This window comes from Oncorhynchus mykiss, chromosome 3 (assembly GCF_057628025.1).
Source record: "Oncorhynchus mykiss isolate SJ-2025 chromosome 3, ASM5762802v1, whole genome shotgun sequence".
Lineage (NCBI taxonomy): Eukaryota > Metazoa > Chordata > Actinopteri > Salmoniformes > Salmonidae > Oncorhynchus > Oncorhynchus mykiss.
The window spans coordinates 1,918,657-1,942,986 of record NC_143024.1 but is presented as its reverse complement, the minus strand read 5'-3'; the positions used below and the strand labels follow the sequence as shown (position 1 = coordinate 1,942,986).

General features: G+C 50.2%; 1 protein-coding gene across 10 annotated transcripts in view; it reads left to right on the top strand.

Moving 5' to 3' along the window:
- Nucleotides 1-1,210: 1,210 nt before the first annotated feature.
- The window catches only part of LOC110511365 (centrosomal protein of 192 kDa), an 88,388-nt gene continuing 65,268 nt past the window's right edge, over nt 1,211-24,330 (top strand). For 4 of the 10 annotated variants that reach the window (XR_016491536.1, XM_090219263.1, XM_090219244.1 and 1 more), the window contains exons 1-10: nt 1,254-1,550; nt 2,019-2,238; nt 2,413-2,523; nt 3,269-3,423; nt 5,872-5,933; nt 6,802-6,943; nt 8,745-8,860; nt 13,100-13,189; nt 23,257-23,409; nt 23,661-23,802. Coding sequence is in view for 9 of the 10 variants with exons in the window: in XM_090219263.1 (XP_090075389.1) it covers nt 2,072-2,238; nt 2,413-2,523; nt 3,269-3,423; nt 5,872-5,933; nt 6,802-6,943; nt 8,745-8,860; nt 13,100-13,189; nt 23,257-23,409; nt 23,661-23,802 (1,138 nt within the window). In the remaining variant the exon portion in view is untranslated. Of the gene's footprint in view, nt 1,655-2,018; nt 2,239-2,412; nt 2,524-3,268; nt 3,424-5,871; nt 5,934-6,801; nt 6,944-8,744; nt 8,861-13,099; nt 13,190-23,256; nt 23,410-23,660; nt 23,803-24,330 lie in introns of all 10 variants that reach the window. The other 6 variants (XM_090219259.1, XM_090219249.1, XM_090219261.1 and 3 more) reach the window with 6 other exon arrangements.

The following is a 24,330-nucleotide window of genomic DNA, read 5'->3' as shown; positions in this document are numbered from 1 at the left end:
GGGCCCTGGGCACTTTACATTCTCACACTGGGTTTCATGAGAGAAACTATCAGACTGAGGGCCCTGGGCACTTTACATTCTCACACTGGGTTTCATGAGAGAAACTATCAGACTGAAGGCCCTGGGCACTTTACATTCTCACACTGGGTTTCTCTCATGAAACTATCAGACTGAGGGCCCTGGGCACTTTACATTCTCACACTGGGTTTCATGAGAGAAACTATCAGACTGAAGGCCCTGGGCACTTTACATTCTCACACTGGGTTTCATGAGAGAAACTATCAGACTGAGGGCCCTGGGCACTTTACATTCTCACACTGGGTTTCATGAGAGAAACTATCAGACTGAGGGCCCTGGGCACTTTACATTCTAACACTGGGTTTCATGAGATAAACTATCAGACTGAAGGCCCTGGGCACTTTACATTCTCACACTGGGTTTCATGAGAGAAACTATCAGACTGAAGGCCCTGGGCACTTTACATTCTAACACTGGGTTTCATGAGAGAAACTATCAGACTGAAGGCCCTGGGCACTTTACATTCTAACACTGGGTTTCTCTCATGAAACTATCAGACTGAAGGCCCTGGGCACTTTACATTCTACCACTGGGTTTCTCTCACGAAACTGTCTTGTCCTTCTCATACTGTACACAAATCACAGCAAGTATCTCTGAAGTCTATAGAAAGATGGGAGTCGGTCAGAATTGGTATGGTGTGTTGTATTTACTGTGCAGCTGTCAACTAGCCAAGTGATGGTTGCAGCTGCTGTGGGGAACATATGATACTCCTGTAAGTTCCTGACCACTCCTTAGACTTAGGATGGATGATATGGTATGGATCCTATTGAATCTGCAACAAGTGCTACATATTTTGAATATATATCATATACATTTCATGAGCAAAAATAACATACAATTTAACTAGAAATGACAACAATTAGTTGATGAGAAGCACTTAAATCCAACGCTATACTTTCAGAATGTACGGACCATTGATCTGATGTGAATATCTATCTATATATATATATATATATATATATATATATATATATATATATATATATATATATATATATATATATATATATGAATAGGACTCTACAATGGAACTAATTATAGTTAAATGACAGGATAACAATCCAATGGTGATACATCCTTTCACACGGTCAAAGAGGTTAGTCCAATCAAAACGTCTCTTTCCTGTCTCTGTCCCGCCCATAGTGATGGTCGCTGAGCGCGGGCTTCCTGTGATTGGTCCAACCGAATACAGTGTTTCTCCGAGGCTCCTGCTACGGTTTGTTACCGACAAAATACGATACACTTTCAACTGGCTATGAAAATAGATAATTCTCTTAACTTTTAGTTAATTGTGTAGCGAAATAATCACTTAAACGTGTTGTTATTTTAGAAACAGTAAGGTTACGGTGTCTTGCGGCTCCTTCTCGTCGGTTTTCTCTGCGGGAGAGAAGAAGCTTCTTCATTTGTTGTGAACATTGTAACGCTGTTTACTTTCGGTATTTTGGGGTAAAGTACTGACCTTAAACTATTCAGTAAGTTAGATAAAAGGTTTATTTGTGTGTACATCCACTTTGGTTAAAGTGTTTGTAGTTAACTATAACTTCACTTGTGTTGACACAGAGGAAAGTTTGTCAAGGTAAGTTTTGTCAGGCCACAACGACAAAAATGACTGGCTACATTGACATTGACTACATTTTATCTATATTTGACTACATTTATCTACATTGACTACATGTATCTGGCCATCTAATATTCATCTAGATAGGACAATGTGACAGGATCTTGTTTTACTTTGTGTTGTTGGTTAACTTGTTGCTTGAGTTTGGACCGGAGTGAATTGACTGGGTATTTCCGAGTCTTTGAACATCACAAGGAGGAATCTGCATGTCAGTGTTTGTTTTAACTACGACACACTTTCCACAATGAACTGAGGAGGTGTTGCTCGTCTGACTGACATGTTTATCAGCAATTGTGATTAATGTTTTTTTCTCTCCACTCAGTTGATGGTCTGCAGTAGAACCTGAGGTAGCGGGCCTAACCGTAGCCCATCATCATGACCGAGAGTTTCAGCAACATCGAGGATGAGGCATTCCCCAGTTTCCTGTCTAGCTCTGCGGGCAGCAGCCGTGCCACCCTGGGGAACATCACCCTGGCCTCCACCCTGGGGCTGCCCGTAGCTGCCTCCACCGTGGCTAAAATTAGAGCTGGGGCCGACAACAGGTGGGTCAGCAGCACCGCTTAACATCAACAGCAATGTCACTGGAACACAAGGCCCTGCAGAACTATAGGGGTTCTGGCTCAGTACCTTCTAAAGCAGCGTTACTGTTATGTAGCTCTGATCAGTGTTCATAATAATCTGACTACTAAAAATGAATCTCACTCCTTTCTCTCCAGAGTAAATGCTGTCCAGGCGTCATATCTGGAGGACGGACGGCTCTCTCTGGCTAACTCTCAGTCCAACAACAAGGAACAGGGACAATTTGCCCTCAGCTTCAAAGATGAGCTGTGAGTATCAGGAGTTTGGTTTAGCAGCCGTGGAAGTCATGTCATGCAGGGCTCTATGCTGGCTTGTTTTCCAAGGAGAACATTGTTCTCCGTAGTTGAAAAATGTAGGAGCACCAGAAAAATGCAGGGTTAAGGCGTCCTGCCGTTCCCCAGTGCTTTACCGCTTTACCGCACGGCGTCCTGCTTTACCACACGGCCTCCTGCTTTACCGCACGGCGTCCTGCTTTACCGCACGGCCTCCTGCTTTACCGCACGGCCTCCTGCTTTACCTCACGGCGTCCTGCTTTACCTCACGGCCTCCTGCTTTACCGCACGGCCTCCTGCTTTACCGCACGGCGTCCTGCTTTACCGCACGGCGTCCTGCTTTACCGCACGGCGTCCTGCTTTACCGCACGGCGTCCTCCTTTACCTCACGGCGTCCTGCTTTACCTCACGGCGTCCTGCTTTACCTCACGGCGTCCTGCTTTACCGCACGGCGTCCTGCTTTACCGCACGGCGTCCTGCTTTACCGCACGGCCTCCTGCTTTACCGCACGGCATACTGCTTTACCTCACGGCGTCCTGCCGTTCTCCAGTGCTTTAGCATGCGTTTTGGGATGTGAATATCCCCCATGTTTGCTTCAGTGAATGATGTTGCTCACATGGATCCCCCCCTCTGTCTGTCTCTCTCTCTCCCTCTGTTTCTCTCTCCCTCTGTCTCTCCCTCTCTGTCTCTCCCTCTCTGTCTCTCCCTCTCTGTCTCTCAGAGATGATGCAGATGACTTCATAGCAGCCCACCGGTTCTCAGACATGCTGGTGAAGGTGAATCTGGACGAGACAGAGCCCAGGACTAGAGCCTCCTCCCTCGGCCCCAACACCCAGGCTGGACCTCTCCCTGGAAGACACTCTGACCATGGAGATGGTAACACTGTACCATTTACCTTGGTTTGCGGCTCAGTTGGTAGTGCATGGTGCATCCAATGCCAGGGTTGTGGGTTCGATTCCAGGGGCCACCCATAAGTCAAATGGTATCCACACGGCACTAAGTGGTTTTGGATAAAAGCGTCTGATAAATAACATTTAGTAGTAGTAGTAGTATTAGTAGTAGTAGTAGTATTTTTAGTTGTGGCAGTATTATTAGTAGTGGTGGTAGTAGTGGCAGTATTATTAGTATTGGTGGTAGTATTATTATTATTAGTAGTGGTGGTGGTATTATTAGCAGTAGTATTAGTAGTGGTAGTATTATTATTATTATTATTATTAGCAGTGGTGGTAGTAGTAGTAGTGGCATTATTAGTGGTAGTATTAGTAGTATTATTATTAGTGGTAGTGGTGGTAGTATTATTATTAGTGATAGTATTAGTAGTGGTGGTATTATTATTATTATTATTATTAGTGGTAGTATTAGTAGTGGTGGTAGTATTATTATTAGTGGTAGTATTAGTAGTGGTGGTAGTATTATTATTAGTGGTAGTATTAGTAGTGGTGGTAGTATTATTATTAGTGGTAGTATTAGTAGTGGTGGTGGTAGTATTATTATTTGTGGTAGTATTAGTAGTGGTAGTATTATTATTAGCTGTGGTGGTAGTAGTGGCAGTATTATTATTTTTATTAGTATTAGTAGTGGTGGTAGTATTATTATTAGTGGTAGTATTAGTAGTGGTGGTAGTATTATTATTATTTTTATTAGTATTAGTAGTGGTGGTAGTATTATTATTAGTGGTAGTATTAGTAGTGGTGGTAGTATTATTATTAGTGGTAGTATTAGTAGTGGTGGTGGTATTATTATTATTATTATTATTATTATTAGTGGTAGTATTAGTAGTGGTGGTAGTATTATTATTAGTGGTAGTATTAGTAGTGGTGGTGGTATTTATTATTATTATTATTATTATTATTAGTGGTAGTATTATTATTAGTGGTAGTATTAGTAGTGGTGGTAGTATTATTATTAGTGGTAGTATTAGTAGTGGTGGTAGTATTATTATTAGTGGTAGTATTAGTAGTGGTGGTAGTATTATTATTAGTGATAGTATTAGTAGTGGTGGTAGTATTATTATTAGTGGTAGTATTAGTAGTGGTGGTGGTAGTATTATTATTAGTAGTATTCGTAGTGATAGTATTATTATTAGCTGTGGTGGTAGTAGTGGCAGTATTATTATTTTTATTAGTAGTGGTGGTGGTATTATTATTATTAGTGGTAGTATTAGTAGTGGTGGTAGTATTATTATTATTAGTGGTAGTATTAGTAGTGGTGGTGGTAGTATTATTATTATTATTATTAGTGGTAGTATTAGTAGTGGTAGTATTATTATTAGCTGTGGTGGTAGTAGTGGCAGTATTATTATTAGTATTAGTAGTGGTGGTAGTATTATTATTAGTAGTGGTGGTAGTATTATTATTATTATTTTTATTAGTATTAGTAGTGGTGGTAGTATTATTAGTGGTAGTATTAGTAGTGGTGGTAGTATTATTATTAGTGGTAGTATTAGTAGTGGTGGTAGTATTATTATTAGTGGTAGTATTAGTAGTGGTATTATGGGTATTAGTAGGGTATTATTAGTATTAGTCTTATTAGTTTTATTTATTTTTTATTTGACCTTTATTTAACTAGGGCAAGTCAGTTAAGAACAAATTCTTATTTTCAATGACGGTCTAGGAACAGTGGGTTAACTGCCTGTTCAGGGGGCAGAACGACAGAGTTGTACCTTGTCAGCTCGGGGACTTTAACTTGCAGCCTTCCCAATGCTCTAACCACTAGGTTTCCCTGCCGCCCCATAGTGGTGGTGGTAGTAGTATTATTAGTAGTGGTGATAGTATTATTAGTAGTGGTGGTATTATTAGTAGTGGTAGTTTTATTATTGAGAGGTAAACCTGATGTACCACGTGGTCTTGATTAACTGTCCTTCATTAGTTGATAGATCAGTGATGTCCATCAGGCTGGTCTCCGTCCTTCACTAGTTGATAGATCAGTGATGTCCATCAGGCTGGTCTCCGTCCTTCACTAGTTGATAGATCAGTGATGTCCATCAGGCTGGTCTCCGTCCTTCACTAGTTGATAGATCATTATGTCCATCAGGCTGGTCTCCGTCCTTCACTAGTTGATAGATCAGTGATGTCCATCAGGCTGGTCTCCGTACTTCACTAGTTGATAGATCATTATGTCCATCAGGCTGGTCTCCGTCCTTCACTAGTTGATAGATCAGTGATGTCCATCAGGCTGGTCTCCGTCCTTCATTAGTTGATAGATCAGTGATGTCCATCAGGCTGGTCTCCGTCCTTCACTAGTTGATATATCATTATGTCCATCAGGCTGGTGTGCTATGTTGGCTAACAAACCAACTAACTGAATTTCTCATCTCCCTATCAGATCTCTCTACGGGGCGGCTGGCCTTCACCAACCTGGTTAATAGGGACTTTATGGATTTAAAGGTATCACACTCTCTCAATGTTGTCTCATGTGCTTTTAGAGTGGTCTCCTTGCCCCTGTCCAGACCTTTAGGGTACAGTATGGTTGGTAGCCACCCCTTTAGGGTCCAGTATGGGTGGTAGCCACCCCTTTAGGGTCCAGTATGGGTGGTAGCCGCCCCTTTAGGGTCCAGTATGGGTGGTAGCTGCCCCTTTAGGGTCCAGTATGGGTGGTAGCCTCCTCTCCTTCCCCCTGTCCAGACCTTTAGGGTCCAGTATAGGTGGTAGCCTCCTCTCCTTCCCCCTGTCCAGACCTTTAGGGTCCAGTATGGGTGGTAGCCTCCCCTTTAGGGTCCAGTATGGGTGGTAGCCTCCCCTTTAGGGTCCAGTATGGGTGGTAGCCTCCCCTTTAGGGTCCAGTATGGGTGGTAGCCTCCCCTTTAGGGTCCAGTATGGTTGGTAGCCTCCCCTTTAGGGTCCAGTATGGGTGGTAGCCTCCCCTTTAGGGTCCAGTATGTGTGGTAGCCTCCCCTTTAGGGTCCAGTATGTGTGGTAGCCTCCCCTTTAGGGTCCAGTATGGGTGGTAGCCTCCCCTTTAGGGTCCAGCATGGGTGGTAGCCTCACCTTTAGGGTCCAGCATGGGTGGTAGCCTCCCCTTTAGGGTCCAGTATGGGTGGTAGCCTCCTCTCCTTCCCCCTGTCCAGACCTTTAGGGTCCAGTATAGGTGGTAGCCTCCTCTCCTTCCCCCTGTCCAGACCTTTAGGGTCCAGTATGGGTGGTAGCCTCCCCTTTAGGGTCCAGTATGGGTGGTAGCCTCCCCTTTAGGGTCCAGTATGGGTGGTAGCCTCACATGATACCAGAATGTAGTTGTAATTCTGTCTCTGTGATCCAGGTCCGATCCCTCCCAGGCACCGTGGACGACCAGAGTCTGGCCAGTGACGGAGCCGACAGCGACCGCTTCAGTGGGAGTGTCTCCAGCTTCCTGGCCAATGAGAAGCTCATGTCTGTGGACAGCATGAACAGTGATGTCACAGGTGAGGCCCCACCCCTTTCATAGCACAGCATGAGGCTTATTCAGGAAGATGCAACGTTACTGACCATTCACATAGAACTGGATAGGGTAGAACAGACATGGGGGGGGTTTTGTTGTCAAAAGGAATAGGAAATTGGGCCAGCTCTATGCATTTCATTTCTATCTACAACGTTGTGAACGTTCACCTTTCTGAACACTTCTCTGGTCGGGGTTATAGCTGTGTGTTGTCTGAACTCCTCTCCTCTCTGGTGGGGGTTATAGCTGTGTGTTGTGTCTGAACACCTCTCCTCTCTGGTGGGGGTTATAGCTGTGTGTTGTGTCTGAACACCTCTCCTCTCTGGTCGGGGTTATAGCTGTGTGTTGTGTCTGAACTCCTCTCCTCTCTGGTGGGGGTTATAGCTGTGTGTTGTGTCTGAACACCTCTCTGGTGGGGGTTATAGCTGTGTGTTGTCTGAACACCTCTCCTCTCTGGTGGGGGTTATAGCTGTGTGTTGTGTCTGAACACCTCTCCTCTCTGGTGGGGGTTATAGCTGTGTGTTGTGTCTGAACACCTCTCCTCTCTGGTGGGGGTTATAGCTGTGTATTGTGTCTGAACACCTCTCCTCTCTGGTGGGGGTTATAGCTGTGTGTTGTGTCTGAACTCCTCTCCTCTCTGGTGGGGGTTATAGCTGTGTGTTGTCTGAACACCTCTCCTCTCTGGTGGGGGTTATAGCTGTGTTGTCTGAACACCTCTCCTCTCTGGTGGGGGTTATAGCTGTGTGTTGTGTCTGAACTCCTCTCCTCTCTGGTGGGGGTTATAGCTGTGTGTTGTCTGAACACCTCTCCTCTCTGGTGGGGGTTATAGCTGTGTGTTGTGTCTGAACACCTCTCCTCTCTGGTGGGGGTTATAGCTGTGTGTTGTGTCTGAACACCTCTCCTCTCTGGTGGGGGTTATAGCTGTGTGTTGTGTCTGAACACCTCTCCTCTCTGGTCGGGGTTATTGCTGTGTGTTGTCTGAACACCTCTCTGGTGGGGGTTATAGCTGTGTATTGTGTCTGAACACCTCTCCTCTCTGGTGGGGGTTATAGCTGTGTGTTGTGTCTGAACTCCTCTCCTCTCTGGTGGGGGTTATAGCTGTGTGTTGTGTCTGAACACCTCTACTCTCTGGTGGGGGTTATAGCTGTGTGTTGTCTGAACACCTCTACTCTCTGGTGGGGGTTATAGCTGTGTGTTGTGTCTGAACACCTCTCTGGTGGGGGTTATAGCTGTGTGTTGTGTCTGAACACCTCTCCTCTCTGGTGGGGGTTATAGCTGTGTGTTGTGTCTGAACTCCTCTCCTCTCTGGTGGGGGTTATAGCTGTGTGTTGTGTCTGAACTCCTCTCCTCTCTGGTGGGGGTTATAGCTGTGTGTTGTGTCTGAACACCTCTCCTCTCTGTTGGGGGTTATAGCTGTGTGTTGTGTCTGAACACCTCTCCTCTCTGGTGGGGGTTATAGCTGTGTGTTGTGTCTGAACACCTCTCTGGTGGGGGTTATAGCTGTGTGTTGTGTCTGAACACCTCTCCTCTCTGGTGGGGGTTATAGCTGTGTGTTGTGTCTGAACACCTCTCCTCTCTGGTGGGGGTTATAGCTGTGTGTTGTGTCTGAACACCTCTCCTCTCTGGTGGGGGTTATAGCTGTGTGTTGTGTCTGAACACCTCTCCTCTCTGGTGGGGGTTATAGCTGTGTATTGTGTCTGAACACCTCTACTCTCTGGTGGGGATTATAGCTGTGTGTTGTGTTTGTCGTTCTATTGATTATTGATCTTTGCCTGTTTGATCCCCAGATGACGATGTCGACGTGAACGACCTGCAGGATGAAGATCTGGACCTGTACTTAAACCAGCTGGTGAACCCTGCCATGCAGAGAGGACGGGTGGAGGGACAGGAGATACCTGATGCTGTAAGGCAACCTCTCTCTCTTCCTGCTTTCTAATCCTCTCTCTCTTCCTGCTTTCTAATCCTCTCTCTCTTCCTGCTTTCTAATCCTCTCTCTCTCTTCCTGCTTTCTAATCCTCTCTCTCTTCCTGCTTTCTAATCCTCTCTCTCTTCCTGCTTTCTAATCCTCTCTCTCTTCCTGCTTTCTAATCCTCTCTCTCTTCCTGCTTTCTAATCCTCTCGCTCTTCCTGCTTTCTAATCCTCTCTCTCTTCCTGCTTTCTAATCCTCTCGCTCTTCCTGCTTTCTAATCCTCTCTCTCTTCCTGCTTTCTAATCCTCTCTCTCTTCCTGCTTTCTAATCCTCTCTCTCTTCCTGCTTTCTAATCCTCTCTCTCTTCCTGCTTTCTAATCCTCTCTCTCTTCCTGCTTTCTAATCCTCTCTCTCTTCCTGCTTTCTAATCCTCTCGCTCTTCCTGCTTTCTAATCCTCTCTCTCTTCCTGCTTTCTAATCCTCTCTCTCTTCCTGCTTTCTAATCCTCTCTCTCTTCCTGCTTTCTAATCCTCTCTCTCTTCCTGCTTTCTAATCCTCTCTCTCTTCCTGCTTTCTAATCCTCTCTCTCTTCCTGCTTTCTAATCCTCTCTCTCTTCCTGCTTTCTAATCCTCTCTCTCTTCCTGCTTTCTAATCCTCTCGCTCTTCCTGCTTTCTAATCCTCTCGCTCTTCCTGCTTTCTAATCCTCTCGCTCTTCCTGCTTTCTAATCCTCTCTCTCTTCCTGCTTTCTAATCCTCTCTCTCTTCCTGCTTTCTAATCCTCTCTCTCTTCCTGCTTTCTAATCCTCTCTCTCTTCCTGCTTTCTAATCCTCTCTCTCTTCCTGCTTTCTAATCCTCTCTCTCTTCCTGCTTTCTAATCCTCTCTCTCTTCCTGCTTTCTAATCCTCTCTCTCTTCCTGCTTTCTAATCCTCTCTCTCTTCCTGCTTTCTAATCCTCTCTCTCTTCCTGCTTTCTAATCCTCTACCTCTTCCTGCTTTCTAATCCTCTCTCTCTTCCTGCTTTCTAATCCTCTCTCTCTTCCTGCTTTCTAATCCTCTCTCTCTTCCTGCTTTCTAATCCTCTCTCTCTCTTCCTGCTTTCTAATCCTCTCTCTCTCTTCCTGCTTTCTAATCCTCTCTCTCTCTTCCTGCTTTCTAATCCTCTCTCTCTTCCTGCTTTCTAATCCTCTCTCTCTTCCTGCTTTCTAATCCTCTCTCTCTCTTCCTGCTTTCTAATCCTCTCTCTCTCTTCCTGCTTTCTAATCCTCTCTCTCTCTTCCTGCTTTCTAATCCTCTCTCTCTCTTCCTGCTTTCTAATCCTCTCTCTCTTCCTGCTTTCTAATCCTCTCTCTCTCTTCCTGCTTTCTAATCCTCTCTCTCTTCCTGCTTTCTAATCCTCTCTCTCTCTTCCTGCTTTCTAATCCTCTCTCTCTTCCTGCTTTCTAATCCTCTCTCTCTTCCTGCTTTCTAATCCTCTCTCTCTCTTCCTGCTTTCTAATCCTCTCTCTCTCTTCCTGCTTTCTAATCCTCTCTCTCTTCCTGCTTTCTAATCCTCTCTCTCTTCCTGCTTTCTAATCCTCTCTCTCTTCCTGCTTTCTAATCCTCTCTCTCTTCCTGCTTTCTAATCCTCTCGCTCTTCCTGCTTTCTAATCCTCTCGCTCTTCCTGCTTTCTAATCCTCTCTCTCTTCCTGCTTTCTAATCCTCTCTCTCTCTTCCTGCTTTCTAATCCTCTCTCTCTCTTCCTGCTTTCTAATCCTCTCTCTCTTCCTGCTTTCTAATCCTCTCTCTCTTCCTGCTTTCTAATCCTCTCTCTCTTCCTGCTTTCTAATCCTCTCTCTCTTCCTGCTTTCTAATCCTCTCGCTCTTCCTGCTTTCTAATCCTCTCGCTCTTCCTGCTTTCTAATCCTCTCGCTCTTCCTGCTTTCTAATCCTCTCGCTCTTCCTGCTTTCTAATCCTCTCGCTCTTCCTGCTTTCTAATCCTCTCTCTCTTCCTGCTTTCTAATCCTCTCTCTCTTCCTGCTTTCTAATCCTCTCTCTCTTCCTGCTTTCTAATCCTCTCTCTCTTCCTGCTTTCTAATCCTCTCTCTCTTCCTGCTTTCTAATCCTCTCTCTCTTCCTGCTTTCTAATCCTCTCTCTCTTCCTGCTTTCTAATCCTCTCTCTCTTCCTGCTTTCTAATCCTCTCTCTCTTCCTGCTTTCTAATCCTCTCTCTCTTCCTGCTTTCTAATCCTCTCTCTCTTCCTGCTTTCTAATCCTCTCTCTCTCTTCCTGCTTTCTAATCCTCTCTCTCTCTTCCTGCTTTCTAATCCTCTCTCTCTCTTCCTGCTTTCTAATCCTCTCTCTCTCTTCCTGCTTTCTAATCCTCTCTCTCTCTTCCTGCTTTCTAATCCTCTCTCTCTCTTCCTGCTTTCTAATCCTCTCTCTCTCTTCCTGCTTTCTAATCCTCTCTCTCTTCCTGCTTTCTAATCCTCTCGCTCTTCCTGCTTTCTAATCCTCTCTCTCTTCCTGCTTTCTAATCCTCTCTCTCTTCCTGCTTTCTAATCCTCTCTCTCTCTTCCTGCTTTCTAATCCTCTCTCTCTCTTCCTGCTTTCTAATCCTCTCTCTCTTCCTGCTTTCTAATCCTCTCTCTCTTCCTGCTTTCTAATCCTCTCTCTCTTCCTGCTTTCTAATCCTCTCGCTCTTCCTGCTTTCTAATCCTCTCGCTCTTCCTGCTTTCTAATCCTCTCGCTCTTCCTGCTTTCTAATCCTCTCGCTCTTCCTGCTTTCTAATCCTCTCGCTCTTCCTGCTTTCTAATCCTCTCTCTCTTCCTGCTTTCTAATCCTCTCTCTCTTCCTGCTTTCTAATCCTCTCTCTCTTCCTGCTTTCTAATCCTCTCTCTCTTCCTGCTTTCTAATCCTCTCTCTCTTCCTGCTTTCTAATCCTCTCTCTCTTCCTGCTTTCTAATCCTCTCTCTCTTCCTGCTTTCTAATCCTCTCTCTCTTCCTGCTTTCTAATCCTCTCTCTCTTCCTGCTTTCTAATCCTCTCTCTCTTCCTGCTTTCTAATCCTCTCTCTCTTCCTGCTTTCTAATCCTCTCTCTCTTCCTGCTTTCTAATCCTCTCTCTCTCTTCCTGCTTTCTAATCCTCTCTCTCTCTTCCTGCTTTCTAATCCTCTCTCTCTCTTCCTGCTTTCTAATCCTCTCTCTCTTCCTGCTTTCTAATCCTCTCTCTCTTCCTGCTTTCTAATCCTCTCTCTCTCTTCCTGCTTTCTAATCCTCTCTCTCTCTTCCTGCTTTCTAATCCTCTCTCTCTCTTCCTGCTTTCTAATCCTCTCTCTCTCTTCCTGCTTTCTAATCCTCTCTCTCTCTTCCTGCTTTCTAATCCTCTCTCTCTCTTCCTGCTTTCTAATCCTCTCTCTCTTCCTGCTTTCTAATCCTCTCTCTCTTCCTGCTTTCTAATCCTCTCTCTCTCTTCCTGCTTTCTAATCCTCTCTCTCTCTTCCTGCTTTCTAATCCTCTCTCTCTCTTCCTGCTTTCTAATCCTCTCTCTCTCTTCCTGCTTTCTAATCCTCTCTCTCTTCCTGCTTTCTAATCCTCTCTCTCTTCCTGCTTTCTAATCCTCTCTCTCTTCCTGCTTTCTAATCCTCTCGCTCTTCCTGCTTTCTAATCCTCTCGCTCTTCCTGCTTTCTAATCCTCTCGCTCTTCCTGCTTTCTAATCCTCTCTCTCTTCCTGCTTTCTAATCCTCTCTCTCTTCCTGCTTTCTAATCCTCTCGCTCTTCCTGCTTTCTAATCCTCTCGCTCTTCCTGCTTTCTAATCCTCTCTCTCTTCCTGCTTTCTAATCCTCTCTCTCTCTTCCTGCTTTCTAATCCTCTCTCTCTTCCTGCTTTCTAATCCTCTCTCTCTTCCTGCTTTCTAATCCTCTCTCTCTTCCTGCTTTCTAATCCTCTCTCTCTTCCTGCTTTCTAATCCTCTCGCTCTTCCTGCTTTCTAATCCTCTCTCTCTTCCTGCTTTCTAATCCTCTCTCTCTTCCTGCTTTCTAATCCTCTCTCTCTTCCTGCTTTCTAATCCTCTCGCTCTTCCTGCTTTCTAATCCTCTCTCTCTTCCTGCTTTCTAATCCTCTCTCTCTTCCTGCTTTCTAATCCTCTCTCTCTCTTCCTGCTTTCTAATCCTCTCTCGTCTCGATACATCTATTATTTATTTTTGTATTTGTCTGTTTCTTCATTAATAATATTGTATTGATTTTCAGAACCAGCCAGCCAACCAAGACTATTCATCTCAGCCCGGTTCTACAGAACCACAGAAGAACAGATACCAGTTCCTGGATGACTATGATCAGGTGGATACAACTCCTCCATGACACTATTACTGTTATTACTTTACAGACGGGCAGGCAGGGGAGTATGATCAGGTGGATACAACTCCTCCATGACACTATTACTTTACAGATGGACAGGCAGGGGAGTATGATCAGGTGGATACAACTCCTCCATGACACTATTACTGTTATTACTTTACAGACGGGCAGGCAGGGGAGTATGATCAGGTGGATACAACTCCTCCATGACACTATTACTTTACAGTCGGGCAGTCAGTCAGTCGGGCAGGCAGTCAGTCGGGCAGGCAGTCAGTCGGGCAGACAGGCAGCCGGACAACTCCTCCATGACACTATTACTTTACAGATGGACAGGCAGGGGAGTATGATCAGGTGGATACAACTCCTCCATGACACTATTACTTTACAGTCGGGCAGTCAGTCAGTCGGGCAGGCAGTCAGTCGGGCAGGCAGTCAGTCGGGCAGACAGGCAGCCGGACAACTCCTCCATGACACTATTACTTTTATTACTTTACAGACGGACAGGCACTCGGGCGGACAGGCACTCGGGCAGTCGGGCGGGCGGGCAGGCAGGCAGTCGGACAGGCAGGCAGACTGTGTCTCCCATTTAGCATCGACTAATCAGCCAGTTACAGACTTATTTTCAGCCGGTAACGTTTTCCACCTCATATTAACTGAGATAACTGGGGCTTGTCAGACAAGACCAAAGTCACTCACTTTATCCTCACTGTCAGTCAGTCTAGCTTCCCGAATCGCATCGCTGACAGCTGTTCATTTTGGCTTTTTTTGTGATTATCTGCAGATACATGATAACATTTGGTAGTGGAGAGCCTTATTCTGGTCCTTATGTGGAGAGCCTTATTCTGGTCCCTATGTGGAGAGCCTTATTCTGGTCCCTATATGGAGAGCCTTATTCTGGTCCCTATGTGGAGAGCCTTATTCTGGTCCCTATATGGAGAGCCTTATTCTGGTCCCTATACGGAGAGCCTTATTCTGGTCCCTATATGGAGAGCCTTATTCTGGTCCCTATATGGAGAGCCTTATTCTGGTCCCTATACGGAGAGCCTTATTCTGGTCTGTATATGGAGAGCCTTATTCTGGTCCCTATATGGAGAGCCTTATTCTGGTCCCTATATGGAGAGCCTTATTCTGGTCTGTATATGGAGAGCCTTATTCTGGTCCCTATGCGGAGAGCCTTATTCTGGTCCCTATGCGGAGAGCCTTATTCTGGTCCCTATGCGGAGAGCCTTATTCTGGTCCCTATGCGGAGAGCCTTATTCTGGTCCCTATGCGGAGAGCCTTATTCTGGTCCCTATGCGGAGAGCCTTATTCTGGTCCCTATGCGGAGAGCCTTATTCTGGTCCCTATGCGGAGAGCCTTATTCTGGTCCCTATGCGGAGAGCCTTATTCTGGTCCCTATGCGGAGAGCCTTATTCTGGTCCCTATGTGGAGAGCCTTATTCTGGTCCCTATGTGGAGAGCCTTATTCTGGTCCCTATGTGGAGAGCCTTATTCTGGTCCCTATGTGGAGAGCCTTATTCTGGTCCCTATACGGAGAGCCTTATTCTGGTCCCTATACGGAGAGCCTTATTCTGGTCCCTATACGGAGAGCCTTATTCTGGTCCCTATGCGGAGAGCCTTATTCTGGTCCCTATGCGGAGAGCCTTATTCTGGTCCCTATGCGGAGAGCCTTATTCTGGTCCCTATGCGGAGAGCCTTATTCTGGTCCCTATGCGGAGAGCCTTATTCTGGTCCCTATATGGAGAGCCTTATTCTGGTCCCTATACGGAGAGCCTTATTCTGGTCCCTATATGGAGAGCCTTATTCTGGTCTGTATATGGAGAGCCTTATTCTGGTCCCTATATGGAGAGCCTTATTCTGGTCCCTATACGGAGAGCCTTATTCTGGTCCCTATACGGAGAGCCTTATTCTGGTCCCTATGTGGAGAGCCTTATTCTGGTCCCTATGTGGAGAGCCTTATTCTGGTCCCTATATGGAGAGCCTTATTCTGGTCCCTATATGGAGAGCCTTATCATTAGGGCCCTCACGGAATCCAGGCATTAAAACAGAATTCAACAATGAGTTGACCTTAGTACTGAATTAACTACATGTATTGAAAATGTATTAATTAGCCCACGTATCATTTTTGATTTATTGGGATCCCCCGTTAGCTGACAGACACTAGCTGGTCTTAGAGGTCTGACACACAACGACAGACAAATTAATTTACTATTTACATACATGTAAAAACATGAACATGTAGCGTGTGCTCATCCATCAGCTACATGTCAGTACATACAACATGTATGTCACATGGAGGAGAGGCGTCGTCCCGCGTGTCGTCGAGTTATTTGTTTTTGTGAAACCAGGTTTGCTGTTCACTTGCAATATAAGATGGGAGTTCCATGCACTCATGGCTCTGTATAATACTGTATGTTTCCTTGAATTTGTTCTGGCCCTGGGGGGACTGTGAAAAGACCCCTGGTGGCATGTCTGCTGGGGGGACTGTGAAAAGACCCCTGGTGGCATGTCTGCTGGGGGGACTGTGAAAATACCCCTGGTGGCATGTCTGCTGGGGGGACTGTGAAAATACCCCTGGTGGCATGTCTGCTGGGGGGACTGTGAAAAGACCCCTGGTGGCATGTCTGCTGGGGGGACTGTGAAAAGACTCCTGGTGGCATGTCTGCTGGGGGGACTGTGAAAATACCCCTGGTGGCATGTCTGCTGGGGGGACTGTGAAAAGACCCCTGGTGGCATGTCTGCTGGGGGGACTGTGAAAAGACCCCTGGTGGCATGTCTGCTGGGGGGACTGTGAAAAGACCCCTGGTGGCATGTCTGTATGTGTGTCTGTATGTGTGTTTGTCAGATCTGTGTGTAAGTTGACTATGCTAACAATTTGTAATTTTCAACACATTAATGTTTATTATAAAAACAAGAAGTGAACGTCACTTTCCTCAACTCTTAGCCAGGAGTACCAGTTTATTACTGGCCACCCATTCCAAAACAGATTGTAGCTTTTGGTTAAGGGTTTCAGTGACTTCATTAGCTGCATTTATGGTTGAATCATCAGCCTGCTTTGTTTAATGCCAGTGGCAGGTCATTGGTAAAAATAGACAAGAGGAGAGGGCCTAGAGAGCAGCCCTGCGGTACACCACCCTGTTTTACTTTAGAGAAGCTTCCATTTAAAGAATGCCATATTGTGGATTCAGAGCTGGGGTTGAAAAGCGAAAACACAAGTTTCCCCCACCAACAGGTTATGGTCAATATCAAAGAAGATTGATTAAATGTTAGTTTTAATGTTCTTAATCCTGATCATATTTTCAAAACAACTAACAATACACTGAATTCATGTTCAGTAATGTAAATTGTAAAGTAATGTCTTTCTGCACCATAACATAAATGCTTCCAATCTGGGAGGTGAACTCGATAAAGTATTGAATAATTTAGTATTTTGGATGGAATCAAGGCGGGGCCTGGTTGGCTCCGTCTCTGGCTCGGGCGGGGCCTGGTTGGCTCCGTCTCTGGCTCGGGCGGGGCCTGGTTGGCTCCGTCTCTGGCTCGGGCGGGGCCTGGTTGGCTCCGTCTCTGGCTCGGGCGGGGCCTGGTTGGCTCCGTCTCTGGCTCGGGCGGGGCCTGGTTGGCTCCGTCTCTGGCTCGGGCGGGGCCTGGTTGGCTCCGTCTCTGGCTCGGGCGGGACCTGGTTGGCTCCGTCTCTGGCTCGGGCGGGGCCTGGTTGGCTCCGTCTCTGGCTCGGGCGGGGCCTGGTTGGCTCCGTCTCTGGCTCGGGCGGGGCCTGGTTGGCTCCGTCTCTGGCTCGGGCGGGGCCTGGTTGGCTCCGTCTCTGGCTCGGGCGGGGCCTGGTTGGCTCCGTCTCTGGCTCGGGCGGGGCCTGGTTGGCTCCGTCTCTGGCTCGGGCGGGGCCTGGTTGGCTCCGTCTCTGGCTCGGGCGGGGCCTGGTTGGCTCCGTCTCTGGCTCGGGCGGGGCCTGGTTGGCTCCGTCTCTGGCTCGGGCGGGGCCTGGTTGGCTCCGTCTCTGGCTCGGGCGTGGACTGGTTGGCTCCGTCTCTGGCTCGGGCGGGGACTGGTTGGCTCCGTCTCCGCCTGGACTGGTTGGCTCCGTCTCCGGCGGGGACTGGTTGGCTCCGTCTCCGCCTGGACTGGTTGGCTCCGTCTCCGGCGGGGACTGGTTGGCTCCGTCTCCGGCGGGGACTGGTTGGCTCCGTCTCCGCCTGGACTGGTTGGCTCCGTCTCCGCCTGGACTGGTTGGCTCCGTCTCCGGCGGGGACTGGTTGGCTCCGTCTCCGGCGGGGACTGGTTGGCTCCGTCTCCGGCGGGGACTGGTTGGCTCCGTCTCCGGCGGGGACTGGTTGGCTCCGTCTCTGGCTCGGGCGGGGACTGGTTGGCTCCGTCTCTGGCTCGGGCGGGGACTGGTTGGCTCCGTCTCTGGCTCGGGCGGGGACTGGTTGGCTCCGTCTCTGGCTCGGGCGGGGCCTGGTTGGCTCCGTCTCTGGCTCGGGCGGGGCCTGGTTGGCTCCGTCTCTGGCTCGGGCGGGGCCTGGTTGGCTCCGTCTCTGGCTCGGGCGGGGCCTGGTTGGCTCCGTCTCTGGCTCGGGCGGGGCCTGGTTGGCTCCGTCTCTGGCTCGGGCGTGGACTGGTTGGCTCCGTCTCTGGCTCGGGCGGGGACTGGTTGGCTCCGTCTCCGCCTGGACTGGTTGGCTCCGTCTCCGGCGGGGACTGGTTGGCTCCGTCTCCGCCTGGACTGGTTGGCTCCGTCTCCGGCGGGGACTGGTTGGCTGCGTCTCCGGCGGGGACTGGTTGGCTCCGTCTCCGCCTGGACTGGTTGGCTCCGTCTCCGCCTGGACTGGTTGGCTCCGTCTCCGCCTGGACTGGTTGGCTCCGTCTCCGGCGGGGACTGGTTGGCTCCGTCTCCGGCGGGGACTGGTTGGCTCCGTCTCCGGCGGGGACTGGTTGGCTCCGTCTCCGGCGGGGACTGGTTGGCTCCGTCTCCGGCGGGGACTGGTTGGCTCCGTCTCTGGCTCGGGCGGGGACTGGTTGGCTCCGTCTCTGGCTCGGGCGGGGACTGGTTGGCTCCGTCTCTGGCTCGGGCGGGGACTGGTTGGCTCCGTCTCTGGCTCGGGCGGGGCCTGGTTGGCTCCGTCTCTGGCTCGGGCGGGGCCTGGTTGGCTCCGTCTCTGGCTCGGGCGGGGCCTGGTTGGCTCCGTCTCTGGCTCGGGCGGGGCCTGGTTGGCTCCGTCTCTGGCTCGGGCGGGGCCTGGTTGGCTCCGTCTCTGGCTCGGGCGGGGCCTGGTTGGCTCCGTCTCTGGCTCGGGCGGGGCCTGGTTGGCTCCGTCTCCGGCTCGGGCGGGGCCTGGTTGGCTCCGTCTCCGGCTCGGGCGGGGACTGGTTGGCTCCGTCTCCGGCTCGGGCGGGGACTGGTTGGCTCCGTCTCCGGCTCGGGCGGGGACTGGTTGGCTCCGTCTCCGGCGGGGACTGGTTGGCTCCGTCTCTGGCTCGGGCGGGGACTGGTTGGCTCCGTCTCTGGCTCGGGCGGGGCCTGGTTGGCTCCGTCTCTGGCTCGGGCGGGGCCTGGTTGGCTCCGTCTCTGGCTCGGGCGGGGCCTGGTTGGCTCCGTCTCTGGCTCGGGCGGGGCCTGGTTGGCACCGTCTCTGGCTCGGGCGGGGCCTGGTTGGCACCGTCTCTGGCTCGGGCGGGGCCTGGTTGGCACCGTCTCTGGCTCGGGCGGGGCCTGGTTGGCACCGTCTCTGGCTCGGGCGGGGCCTGGTTGGCACCGTCTCTGGCTCGGGCGGGGCCTGGTTGGCACCGTCTCTGGCTCGGGCGGGGCCTGGTTGGCACCGTCTCTGGCTCGGGCGGGGCCTGGTTGCTCTGGTCTGTATATGGAGAGCCTTATTCTGGTCCGTATATGGAGAGCCTTATTCTGGTCCCTATATGGAGAGCCTTATTCTGGTCCCTATGTGGAGAGCCTTATTCTGGTCCCTATGTGGAGAGCCTTATTCTGGTCTGTATATGGAGAGCCTTATTCTGGTCCCTATATGGAGAGCCTTATTCTGGTCCCTATATGGAGAGCCTTATTCTGGTCCCTATATGGAGAGCCTTATTCTGGTCCCTATATGGAGAGCCTTATACTGGTCCCTATATGGAGAGCCTTATTCTGGTCCCTATGTGGAGAGCCTTATTCTGGTCCCTATGTGGAGAGCCTTATTCTGGTCCCTATGTGGAGAGCCTTATTCTGGTCCCTATGTGGAGAGCCTTATTCTGGTCCCTATGTGGAGAGCCTTATTCTGGTCCCTATGTGGAGAGCCTTATTCTGGTCCCTATGTGGAGAGCCTTATTCTGGTCCCTATGTGGAGAGCCTTATTCTGGTCCCTATGTGGAGAGCCTTATTCTGGTCCCTATGTGGAGAGCCTTATTCTGGTCCCTATGTGGAGAGCCTTATTCTGGTCCCTATGTGGAGAGCCTTATTCTGGTCCCTATGTGGAGAGCCTTATTCTGGTCCCTATGTGGAGAGCCTTATTCTGGTCCCTATGTGGAGAGCCTTATTCTGGTCCCTATGTGGAGAGCCTTATTCTGGTCCCTATGTGGAGAGCCTTATTCTGGTCCCTATGTGGAGAGCCTTATTCTGGTCCCTATGTGGAGAGCCTTATTCTGGTCCCTATGTGGAGAGCCTTATTCTGGTCCCTATGTGGAGAGCCTTATTCTGGTCCCTATGTGGAGAGCCTTATTCTGGTCCCTATGTGGAGAGCCTTATCATTAGGGCCCTCACGGAATCCAGGCATTAAAACAGAATTCAACAATGAGTTGACCTTAGTACTGAATTAACTACATGTATTGAAAATGTATTAATTAGCCCACGTATCATTTTTGATTTATTGGGATCCCCCGTTAGCTGACAGACACTAGCTGGTCTTAGAGGTCTGACACACAACGACAGACAAATTAATTTACTATTTACATACATGTAAAAACATTAACATGTAGCGTGTGCTCATCCATCAGCTACATGTCAGTACATACAACATGTATGTGTCGTCCCGTATGTCGTCAAGTTATTTGTTTTTGTGAAACCAGGTTTGCTGTTCACTTGCGATAGAAGATGGGAGTTCCATGCACTCATGGCTCTGTATAATACTGTATGTTTCCTTGAATTTGTTCTGGACCTGGGGGGACTGTGAAAAGACCCCTGGTGGCATGTCTGCTGGGGGGACTGTGAAAAGACCCCTGGTGGCATGTCTGCTGGGGGACTGTGAAAAGACCCCTGGTGGCATGTCTGCTGGGGGGACTGTGAAAATACCCCTGGTGGCATGTCTGCTGGGGGGACTGTGAAAAGACCCCTGGTGGCATGTCTGCTGGGGGGACTGTGAAAAGACCCCTGGTGGCATGTCTGCTGGGGGGACTGTGAAAAGACCCCTGGTGGCATGTCTGCTGGGGGGACTGTGAAAAGACCCCTGGTGGCATGTCTGCTGGGGGACCCCTGGTGGCATGTCTGCTGGGGGGACTGTGAAAAGACCCCTGGTGGCATGTCTGCTGGGGGGACTGTGAAAAGACCCCTGGTGGCATGTCTGCTGGGGGGTATGTGTGTTTGTCAGATCTGTGTGTAAGTTGACTATGCTAACAATTTGGAATTTTCAACACATTAATGTTTACTATAAAAACAAGAAGTGAACGTCACTTTCCTCAACTCTTAGCCAAGAGTACCAGTTTATTACTGGCCACCCATTCCAAAACAGATTGTAGCTTTTTGTTAAGGGTTTCAGTGACTTCATTAGCTGCATTTATGGTTGAATCATCAGCAGGCTTTGTTTAATGCCAGTGGCAGGTCATTGGTAAAAATAGACAAGAGTAGAGGGCCTAGAGAGCTGCCCTGCGGTACACCACCCTGTTTTACTTTAGAGAAGCTTCCATTTAAAGAATGCCATTTTGTGGCTTCAGAGCTGGGGTTGAAAAGCGAAAACACAAGTTTCCCCCACCAACAGGTTATGGTCAATATCAAAGAAGACGGATTAAATGTTAGTTTTAATGTTCTTAATCCTGATCATATTTTCAAAACAACTAACAATACACTGAATTCATGTTCAGTAATGTAAATTGTGAAGTAATGTCTTTCTGCACAATAACATAAATGCTTCCAATCTGGGAGGTGAACTCAATAAAGTATTGAATAATTTAGTGTTTTGGATGGAATCAAGGCGGGGCTTGGTTGGCTCCGTCTCTGGCTCGGGCGGGGCCTGGTTGGCTCCGTCTCTGGCTCGGGCGGGGCCTGGTTGGCTCCGTCTCTGGCTCGGGCGGGGCCTGGTTGGCTCCGTCTCTGGCTCGGGCGGGGCCTGGTTGGCTCCGTCTCTGGCTCGGGCGGGGCCTGGTTGGCTCCGTCTCTGGCTCGGGCGGGGCCTGGTTGGCTCCGTCTCTGGCTCGGGCGGGGCCTGGTTGGCTCCGTCTCTGGCTCGGGCGGGGCCTGGTTGGCTCCGTCTCTGGCTCGGGCGGGGCCTGGTTGGCTCCGTCTCTGGCTCGGGCGGGGCCTGGTTGGCTCCGTCTCTGGCTCGGGCGGGGCCTGGTTGGCTCCGTCTCTGGCTCGGGCGGGGCCTGGTTGGCTCTGTCTCTGGCTCGGGCGGGGCCTGGTTGGCTCTGGCTCGGGCGGGGCCTGGTTGGCTCCGTCTCTGGCTCGGGCGGGGCCTGGTTGGCTCCGTCTCTGGCTGGGCGGGGCCTGGTTGGCTCCGTCTCTGGCTGGGCGGGGCCTGGTTGGCTCCGTCTCTGGCTGGGCGGAGCCTGGTTGGCTCCGTCTCTGGCTCGGGCGGGGCCTGGTTGGCTCCGTCTCTGGCTCGGGCGGGGCCTGGTTGGCTCCGTCTCTGGCTCGGGCGGGGCCTGGTTGGCTCCGTCTCTGGCTCGGGCGGGGCCTGGTTGGCTCCGTCTCTGGCTCGGGCGGGGCCTGGTTGGCTCCGTCTCTGGCTGGGCGGGGCCTGGTTGGCTCCGTCTCTGGCTCGGGCGGGGCCTGGTTGGCTCCGTCTCTGGCTCTGGCTCGGGCGGGGCCTGGTTGGCTCCGTCTCTGGCTCGGGCGGGGCCTGGTTGTCTCTGGCTCGGGCGGGGCCTGGTTGGCTCTGGCTCGGGCGGGGCCTGGTTGGCTCCGTCTCTGGCTCGGGCGGGGCCTGGTTGGCTCCGTCTCTGGCTCGGCGGGGCCTGGTTGGCTCCGTCTCTGGCTGGGCGGGGCCTGGTTGGCTCCGTCTCTGGCTGGGCGGGGCCTGGTTGGCTCAGTCTCTGGCTCGGGCGGGGCCTGGTTGGCTCAGTCTCTTGCGGGCGGGGCCTGGTTGGCTCAGTCTCTTGCTGGCGGGGCCTGGTTGGCTCAGTCTCTTGCTGGCGGGGCCTGGTTGGCTCAGTCTCTTGCTGGCGGGGCCTGGTTGGCTCAGTCTCTTGCTGGCGGGGCCTGGTTGGCTCCGTCTCCGGCGGGGACCGGTTGGCTCCGTCTCCGGCGGGGACCGGTTGGCTCCGTCTCCGGCGGGGACCGGTTGGCTCCGTCTCTGGCTCGGGCGGGGCCTGGTTGGCTATTTTAATGTAGTGGAAAACACTGGTATATTGAAACGTTTTTTATGAAGACTAAGAGCAGCTCTGTCAGCCTATGGAGACTAAGAGCAGCTCTGTCAGCCTATGGAGACTAAGAGCAGCTCTGTCAGCCTATGGAGACTAAGAGCATCTCTGTCAGCCTATGGAGACTAAGAGCAGCTCTGTCAGCCTATGGAGACTAAGAGCAGCTCTGTCAGCCTATGGAGACTAAGAGCAGCTCTGTCAGCCTATGGAGACTAAGAGCAGCTCTGTCAGCCTATGGAGACTAAGAGCAGCTCTGTCAGCCTATGGAGACTAAGAGCAGCTCTGTCAGCCTATGGAGACTAAGAGCAGCTCTGTCAGCCTATGGAGACTAAGAGCAGCTCTGTCATACACTTGTCCAGCCTATGGATCTTGTTCACAACTAGTATTCTTTATTAATTTTCCTGTACAAACTAAACAGTATATTAGTATTCTAATTTCAGCCTGGTTTCACTAAGATTGGATTGTTTGTCCTGTCATGAGGGTTTCCAGATGCCTGACGTACGGCTGGCTGCTACAGGGATGGACTCGTGTCCCGGCAGTGATGAGGAGGACACTGAGGATGAGCTGGAGGCAGCTAGGAGACACACTTCTACCAGACACAGACTCCTGCTGTCCAGCACCTCCCGACAGCTGGTATGATAATGTCTCTGTCCCTGTCTGTTTCTCTATCTCACTGCTTCTGGTTGACCTTGGTGGTTTTCAGTAGAAAACACACAGGTGAACAACGTTACAAAACAGAATGTACGAATCATTTTCAACCAAACCAGTATTTGATAAGTTGATGTAGCGTTTGGTTTTCAAAATGTTTTCTCCCAAATTGTCCTACTGAACACAGCCCTGTTTTAGCCTGTCAGACCAGAGGTCATTATGTCTGTCTGGGTTAGGTGGGGGAGAGCTACCGTCCCAGCTTCAGACCTGGGCTGGAGGGAGGCAGCTCTGACGAAGAAGTTTACTCTGGTCGTAACCCTCTACCTGGGTTAGAACACAGATACTCTGCGGAGGGCCAAGTCATCAACACTGTAACAGGTAACATACACTGATTGGCTACGTCGGCTCGTGGGGGGGGGGGGGGGGCTGGTTGGTTAGAACACAGATACTCTGCGGAGGGCCAAGTCATCAACACTGTAACAGGTAACATACACTGATGAACATATAAACACACATAATGAATGTACAGAGATACCGTGATGAGATCCTGAGGTCTGTTGTGCCATTCATCCTCCTCCATCACCTCATGTTTCAACAAGGATCGGCAGCCTGGTCGGTCGGCAGCCTGGTCGGTCGGCAGCCTGATCGGTCGGCAGCCTGATCGGTCGGCAGCCTGATCGGTCGGCAGCCTGGTCGGTCGGCAGCCTGGTCGGTCGGCAGCCTGGTCGGTCGGCAGCCTCAGCAGCCTGGTCGGTCAGCAGCCTGGTCGGTCAGCAGCCTGGTCGGTCAGCAGCCTGGTCGGTCAGCAGCCTGGTCGGTCAGCAGCCTGGTCGGTCAGCAGCCTGGTCGACTATGTGAAGGAGATGTCTCGCTGCATGAGGTGGTCCCACCAGATACTGACTGGTT